This window comes from Melospiza georgiana, chromosome 6 (genome assembly GCF_028018845.1).
Source record: "Melospiza georgiana isolate bMelGeo1 chromosome 6, bMelGeo1.pri, whole genome shotgun sequence".
NCBI lineage: Eukaryota > Metazoa > Chordata > Aves > Passeriformes > Passerellidae > Melospiza > Melospiza georgiana.
In genome coordinates this window covers 20852683-20860921 of record NC_080435.1, presented here as the reverse complement: position 1 = coordinate 20860921, position 8239 = coordinate 20852683, and the positions used below count along the sequence as shown (strand labels likewise).

General features: G+C 50.8%; 1 protein-coding gene across 1 annotated transcript; it reads left to right on the top strand.

Annotated features, from left to right (window-relative positions):
• The first annotated feature begins 986 nt into the window (after nt 1–986).
• On the top strand, nt 987–7860 carry RAD51 (RAD51 recombinase). Its single transcript, XM_058026961.1, has 10 exons — nt 987–1026; nt 1864–1974; nt 2421–2558; nt 3000–3117; nt 3663–3754; nt 4431–4525; nt 5371–5484; nt 5810–5939; nt 6493–6614; nt 6873–7860. The coding sequence occupies exons 2-10, from the start codon at nt 1888–1890 to the stop codon at nt 6994–6996; spliced, it is 1020 nt and encodes a 339-aa protein (XP_057882944.1). The 5' UTR covers nt 987–1026; nt 1864–1887; the 3' UTR covers nt 6997–7860.
• The last annotated feature ends 379 nt before the right edge of the window (nt 7861–8239 follow it).

The following is an 8239-nucleotide window of genomic DNA, read 5'->3' as shown; positions in this document are numbered from 1 at the left end:
TTCACAAGAATTTATTGTATTTTAATTAGGAAGATAGCACCCAAATCATTCTCAACTTAGGTACCATAGCTGGAATTTGGAATTTCCCCAGGCCATTCTCTGTGCATCAGGAACTAGCAGAGAGTGCTGTGGCATTTCTCTGGGAGCATTATCCACCTTTTTTTTTTTTTTTTGGCTGGTTTTCTTTTCTTTCAGTGGATTTACACACTGAAGCATCAATAACTAAAGACTCGAGTGAGTTTTTGGTGGAGTTTATTATATTGCTCCAAATATTAAATCAAAGCAGCAGCTAAAGCCACACATTTGTAGTAAGAAAGGGAGCTTGGACAGAAATTATTCCATTATCCAGCTTTAAAAAATCATGGAAAACTTCACTTCCATGCACCAGGAATCAGTGACTCCCCTCTGTGCAAGGCCTCAAGGCACCAGGATTCCATCAAAGTCAAGGGATGGAGCTTCTAGTGCGGAACTGCAACCTCTGCTCCAGATGTGTCTGCATCTCCAGCTGCTTGTTCTTGGGTTCTGAGGAATTGTCACTGCTCAGGAATTGCGTGGGCTGCTGGATTCATGGGGGCGCTGGGTCGTGCTTCAAAAGGGAAAAGAAAAGAGAAAGTAAGAGAAAATAATGGCAAGGAGAGAGAAGCAAAAGGGAAAGTGCAAAAAAGGAAAAGGGGGGAAAGAGAAGAAAAAGCGGGGCGGGGGGGGGGAAGAGAAAAGGAAAGCGGGAAAAGAAGGGCAAAAAGAAAAGGGGGGAAAGAGAGAAGGAAAAGAAAAATGGTCAAAGGAAACAAAAGGGAAGACAAGAAAGAGAGCGGAGGGAAAGGGGATTAGAAAGAAAGGGCGCGGTGCCCCGGGGCTGCTGCCCCCGGTCCCTATCCCGTTCCCGTTCCCGGTCCCGTTCCCGATCCCGGTCCCGCTCCCGGTCGCGCTCCCCTTTAAGGCGCTGCCGGGGGCGGGGCGGCGCCTGCGCGGGGCGGTCACGTGAGGCGGCGGCGGGAGCGCCCGAACGGCCGGAGCGGGGCCGCGGTGAGGGACGGGAGCGGGGACGGGAATGGGGATGGGAACGGGCACGGGGTGCGATGGGATGAGCTGAGCTGAGGCGGGCGGACAGGCCCGGGGCAGCCGGACCTCCGGCGCCTGCCCGGTGCGGGAGCCTGAGGGCGTTGGCGGCGGGGCTGGGCAGGCCGTCAGCTGTGGGCAGCCATGGGGGGCGGCAAACAAAGGGCTGGGGCTGAGCACGGTGAGGGGACGCGGCCTGGGGGGTCCGGGCAGCCCCGCATCGCCGGCGGGCGGCACCTGGGAGGTGCTGCTGGCCGGGCCCCGGTAAAGTTGGGATCGTGGAATGCCGGAATGGCCGTGAATTCCACCCTCTGCCACGGACAGCGACACCTTCCGCTGTCCCAGGTTGCTCCAAGCCCCGTCCAGCCTGGCCTTGGTCACTTCCAGGAACAGCCAACGCTTTTCTGTGCCAAAGCCTCAGCGCCCTCGCAGGGAAGAATTTCTTCCCGGTTTTCAATGTAAATTTCCCCTCTGTCAGTTTGAATCCATTCCCGCTTGTCCTGTCAAATTGTGTGTTATATCCCAGGTGTGTGAATTCCCTTGTATCCTTCAGTTTCCCATGACAGCTCCTGCCTGCCATCCTGCTCGGCAATCCCAGGCGTGCTGCAGATCCTCTGCAGGGTCTTCCAGCCCTTTCCAAGGTGTTTGTGGCAGCCCCGAGGGCAAGCTCTGGGGCACAGCCCAGCCCCGACATCAGGGGCCAGTTCAGAGGGCTTTTCCAGCTTTAAGAACTCCATGATTCTGATTTATGTGACCACATAACTTACTGCTAAAAGGAGCACTGACAAGTCTGGTTCCTTCCAGGGGCTGTCCTGGTCCCTCGCTGCCATGGCCATGCAGATGCAGCTGGAGACCAGCGCAGACACCTCGGCAGAGGAGGAGAGCTTTGGGCCACAGCTCATATCCAGGTTGGAGGTAGGTGAGGAGTTACCTCTGGAGGAAATTTTGGCACAGTTTCTCTTTGCATCTTTCCATAGATGCACTCACTGCTCTTTTTCCTAGAACGGAATCCTGTGGTGGTTTGGGTTGGAAGGAGCCTTAAAAGCTCATTCCTTTCCATCCCATCCCCTGCCATGGGCAGGGACACTTTTCACTACCCCAGGCTGCTCCCAGCCCCATCCATCCTGGACTTGAGCACTTCCAGGCTCTCCACCAGGGCCTCACCACCTCACCAAGGAAGAATTCCTTACTAATACCCAACCTGAATCTTTTTTCTTTAAAAGCAAGGTGAAACTGAAAACTTTGTTACTAAATTCTTACTTGTGTTCTGTTAAAAAAATCCAACCAAACAAAAACTCAGAAATACCCAAAAATACCAACAGGTGTAATTTTTCCTCTCTCCCTCCCTCTCTCTTTCCCAGCAATGTGGCATAAATGCCAATGATGTGAAGAAGCTGGAAGAAGCTGGGTTTCACACAGTGGAGGCCGTGGCTTATGCTCCAAAGAAGGAGCTGCTGAACATTAAAGGCATCAGCGAAGCCAAAGCCGACAAAATCTTGGTAAGGATGCCCTGGAACCTTAACCAAAGATATTCCACAGGTTTATTTCTGCTGGCTGAAAGTGTTGTGGTGAATTTGGAAGGTGTCCAAAGGGCAGTAAGGGGTGATTAGAGGTGTGACATGACTTGTGATGGAAAAAGGCAAAACGCACCAGGACCGGACTGAACTGAGCAAGGTGGGGACAAGGGGAGGATATTTCCATAAAACACACAAAAGGGATGTTGGAGATTTTCTTGGAGCAGAATTTCAGTTCTGTTCAGAGGTACCAACTAGTGCAAGGTCTATGAAATGTGCATGGAATGATACAGGCACCTCTCCACAAGGCAGAAAATATTAATTAATGGTACAGGCACCTCTCCACAAGGCAGAAAATATTAATTACTGGGGGATTAACAAATGGCTTTAACTCCTCTGGCACTGCTCAACTGGGTTTTCCCTCAGGCTGAGGCAGCCAAACTGGTTCCCATGGGCTTCACCACGGCCACAGAATTCCACCAGCGGCGGTCGGAGATCATCCAGATCACCACTGGCTCCAAAGAGCTGGATAAGCTGCTCCAAGGTCAGCATTTTATTATTTCTCTTCCCTGCTTAACCTCACTTATTGGGATGGGGTTTTCCGATGAACCATGTAAGGCAAGTCCTGGTTGGATGAAAAACCTCTAGGATTGCTCTTGAATAATTACTTTTGTTTTAGAAGCTGCAGAAATAGCTTTTAGTCCTTTTAAGTCATGATGCAAGATCCAGAGCTGTCCATTTTTGGATGTTTCTGGTTTATTTAAGTCCATGATGCATTTAGGGAAAACAAAACCAGGCATCACCATCTCCCCATTCCTCTGGTAATCTGAAAATGAGAACAAGTAATTTCAGCTCTTCAGCATTTTCAAAAACACCCATGAACTTCTTAACCACAGCATGAACAAACCTCACGATGACAAGCAATTTTCCCTCTTAGCTGTGAAACTTTCAGCCAGATTCAGTGATTAACTGAGTCTCTGTAAATGTAGTATTTTAAGTGTGAGATAGATCCATAGATAAATAGATCATACATGTGGCATGTGACCTTTTGATTTTTATTAATAATTATTATTGTTACTTTCCCTTCAGGAGGAATAGAAACAGGGTCCATAACAGAATTATTCGGGGAGTTCCGTACTGGGAAGACGCAGCTGTGTCACACCCTGGCTGTCACCTGTCAGGTGGGGGGTTCACCTCATTACAATCCAGTATTCAGACCCCACAGCCTTGGGATATTTGCTAATGTGGGCACTTCCTTTGACTTTCAAAGTGTTTATGGCTGTCTAGAGGTTTCTGTTCCCTAAAATATTAGAGGCTTGGACTTAATTTGATCATTGAGTTGACTCCCTGAACTTCCCATCTCAAAGCTGAGCACCTGTCATCTTGTGTAGAGTCATGGAATGCTGGAATGATTTGGGTGGGGAGGGACCTTAAAGCCCATCCAGCTCCTTTGACAGGGACACCTTCCACTATTCCAGCTTGCTCCAAGCCCCATCCAGCCTGGCCGTGGACACTTCCAGAGATTCAGGGGCAGCCACAGCTTCTCTGGGCAACCTGTGCCAGGGCCTCAGCACCCTCCCAGGGAAGAATTTCTTCCCAATATCTCATTTATCCCTGCCCTGTGTTAGTGAGAAGGCATTCCCCCTTGTGCTGGCACTCCAGGGTGACAGGGACTACAAAAGGAAGGTGTCAGCAGCGATGGGGACCAGGGATCTTTCACTTTTCCCAGCTAAATGGGACTTTAACCACAATAACTTGGGACGTTATTTGTTGTATGAGCTCAGTGAGGGCACGTGGCACTATCTGCTGTATTTATGGATGCTTTATTCCCTGTTCCTTCCTTTCCTTCTCCTTTAGCTCCCCATAGACCGCGGTGGCGGTGAGGGCAAGGCCATGTACATCGACACGGAGGGGACCTTCCGTCCAGAGCGGCTCCTGGCCGTGGCTGAAAGGTCAGTGAGTGGGAGATAGCAATAGATGGACTCACAACTCAGCTGGAAAATGTTTTCCACAGGTCCTGGAGGTTGATTTGGCAGGTGTTCCCTTTGGAAAGCTCTAGTGTTGCCATTCCTCTCGTGTCCGCGCCGGTCGCTCCCCAGAGCTCTCGTGTCATTGTCCCTTGGCATGAGGTGATTTCCCTGTCTTTTGCTACTGGAAGGGACTGGGAGCTTCCCAAGCAGCTGGGGACAGGACTGGCTGGATCCTGTTTGCTCTTTCTGAAGGGAATTTGATTTAATCCTGCTGGCTCCTCCCGCAGCAAGGACTGCTCCCATGTTCCTTGTCACCAGGGAATATTTAGCAGCCTAACAAAGGAGAGGAAGTGAAATGATGTTTGCAGTAGGCACAGGTGTGTGTCTGTGCTGGCCATGTCCAGAATGTCCTTGGAATCAGGGAATTGTTCAGGTTGGAGGAGCCCTGGGAGATCCCTGTGCACAACCATTCCCTGGTGCTTCAAAGGCCACCACATGTCCCCAAGTGCCACATCCTGATGGCTTTAGATCCCTCCAGGGATGGAGCCTCCACTGCCAGGGCTGGACAGCCTTTCCTCTAAGAGACTTCCCAATATCCAGCCTAAACCTCCCCTGGTATCACATGAAGCCATTTCCTCTTATCCATTTCAAGTGGTCCCAATCATTCCATTCTCTTTTCATTACCACAGGTTGCATTTTTTCCATCTGCTTTTATCTCTGCCAGGGATGCGAGTTTTTCTTCCAGTCTTTTGGCAAAGTTCCTATCCAACTGCTATGGATGAAGTTGTCACTCAAGGTTCATCCCTTTATTTTCCCTGGTTTTGCAGGTATGGCCTGTCTGGCAGCGATGTCCTGGACAACGTGGCCTATGCTCGGGGCTTTAACACCGACCACCAGACCCAGCTGCTGTACCAGGCCTCGGCCATGATGGCTGAGTCACGGTAATTCCTCTGATTTTAGGGATTTTGCTCCCACTTGGGATTAGCCTTTGGTTTCTGCAGGGAGCCAGCTTGCTCCATGGGCAGTCAGCTGTCAGCAGCACATCTTGCTGCTGGAATTCTGGGTACCAGCAGCTGCCTCCAGCTGATGTGGCTGCACAAACACAGGGAATTCAGGGATCCTCAGTGCCAGCCTGAGGGAGCAAGTTGGAAGCTCAGTTTAGAGCTGTGGTTAGAAACAGTGCTGATGATTTCCACGCTGGCAGGAGAGCTGTGCAGGCAGCTTGGCATTGGAAGCAGGACTCAGAGCCCTGCCTGCCCTTTGCAGGTACGCGCTGCTGATCGTGGACAGCGCCACGGCCCTGTACCGCACGGACTACTCGGGAAGGGGCGAGCTCTCCGCCAGGCAGATGCACCTGGCCAGGTTCCTGCGGATGCTGCTGCGCCTGGCCGACGAGGTGAGCGTCCCCTGGGCTTCATGGCCTGGGCTGGTGCTGGCCAAACAAACACCAGGCACCCACGAGAGCTGCTCACTCACCCTCCTCTACAGCTCCCACTCCCATGTTTGCTATCAGAGGAGAGAAAATGTAATGAAGGGTTTGTGAGTTAAGGTAAGGACTGGGAAAAAACACTCTTCAATTAGCAGCAAGGGAAAAACAGGCTCACCTTAGGGATTTGAAGTGACATCATTACTAACAAAATCAGAGTATGGTAATGAGAAGTAAAATAAGCTCTTAAAAAAACAGCTTACCCCCACTTCTCCCTCCTTCCCAGCTTTACCTCCTATGCCAGTGAGATGGGAATAGGGGATTTGGTCAGTTCATCCACCCAAGGCTTCTCCCACTGCTGAGGGAGGAAAGGTCCCAAGGGCTTTATCTCCACCTCTGCTCCCATTGGTTTGGAGAGGCTGGATCCCACAGTTATGGACACCAGGAGGGCCCCTGTGTCCTTTTCCCTGCTTTTCTGTTCTGATTGTGGGAAATAATTGGGTTTGGGTTGTTTCTCCTGCAGTTTGGCGTGGCCGTTGTCATCACGAACCAGGTGGTGGCACAGGTAGACGGAGCTGCCATGTTCGCTGCAGATCCCAAAAAGCCCATCGGAGGCAATATCATTGCTCATGCTTCCACCACCAGGTGAGACAAGAGATGGTCATATCCCACAAGCCTGGGCTGGGAATGTTTTTTGGAATTGGCCAAGTGGCTTTTACTTCTGGGGTTTGCAGTCTGTCCATGGCAGGCCCAGCCTGTGCTTCAGCTCAGCGCCACTCTGGGCCTTCAGTCCACAAGGAAATTAACATCTCGGGCAGTTCCTACAGCTCTGTTTACTCCTTTCTGGATTAGTATGATTTTCTGGGAGTCCATCCTGACCTGTTTCCTTCCCCCTCCTGTCAGGCTGTACCTGCGGAAAGGCCGAGGTGAGACCAGGATCTGTAAAATCTACGACTCTCCGTGTCTTCCCGAGGCCGAAGCCATGTTTGCTATCAATGCTGACGGAGTGGGAGATGCTAAAGACTGAAAACTCCTTTTCTTGCCCTGAATCCCAAGACTCTGTGTCTGTAAGAGGCTCCTTTCCTGGTGGCACCTTAGGGATACTTCCCACGGCAGCGGGCAGAGGAAGCTGTGCCGTGTCAGCCTGGGAAGCATCAGGACACGCCGAGCTCAGCCGCGGCTGTTGGGAAGAGATTCCCTTGGCTGCAGGCACAGGTTAGGGCCATGTGCTTCCTCAGCAACATTCCCAGAGCACCATACCCTGCGTGTTTCCCTGGATCCCACCATGGTGCAGCAGAATCTTGGTGGCCACAGTTGGGAACTCGGTGAATTGGAGCAAAGCTGAAGGGTTTGTCCACTAAGAGAAGCGGTGAATTATAAACCAACGCAGAGTGATATTCCACACCAGGGATTTGGGATTGGTGATGGTCCCAATCCATCATCTTTCTGTTCATTTTCTTTTGGATGCTGCAGCCTGCTGGGCTGGGGGAGCTGTTCCTTTGCATTTAATTTTCTGTATTCTGTAAATTCTCTGTGGAAATCTGCTTTTAATAAAAAGGCTCTTGATGATGTCCCAGATTCCTGGGATTCACAGGTGTGTGTTCAGACCAAGGAATGTTCTGGCTGGCAGAAGCTGCACCAATCTCCCAGGAATCTCAGTCTGGGTTTGTCTTTGCTCCCAGTTCTCCTCAGTTTGGGGTGCAGTGCAGCCCTGCCCTGTGGATCTCCCAGAAGAGTTTTGGGGTTAAAAAGGTTCTTTCCTATTCTGCAGTTTTTCTCTAGAACTTGATTAAAAAGAATAATGTGATCTTGATGTGATCTTAATTGGTTCATTTGCATTGATTAATTAAAGCTGATCATTGAGAAGGGGCTTGAGCAGCCCTTGGTTGGAGCTGGCAGTTCTTTATTGTCTCTTCATTCTTTGCATTTATTTTAATTATTTCTTAAGCAATTACTGCAGTTAAGTTACACAGTGAGGAGAACAGCATTGCTGCCCGGCTGGATTGGGAAATCCAAGTGCAATTCCTTGGAGAGATTGAGGGGATGAGGAGCTGAGCCTCAGGCTGGGTTTTGGCAGCAGGAACTGCCTGAGGAGAGGGGAGATCTCCTCAGGTGAAAGCCAAATCTGGTGAAAATTGGTGAAAGCCAAATCTGCTGGGTTTGGGTGCTCCCACCCCAAAAAAGGATCCTGGTTAAAGGGACTTGAGGAAGCAGCGGGATGTGCTGGGAGGGCTGTGCTGGAACCCCCAGTCCATGGCCAGGAACACTGA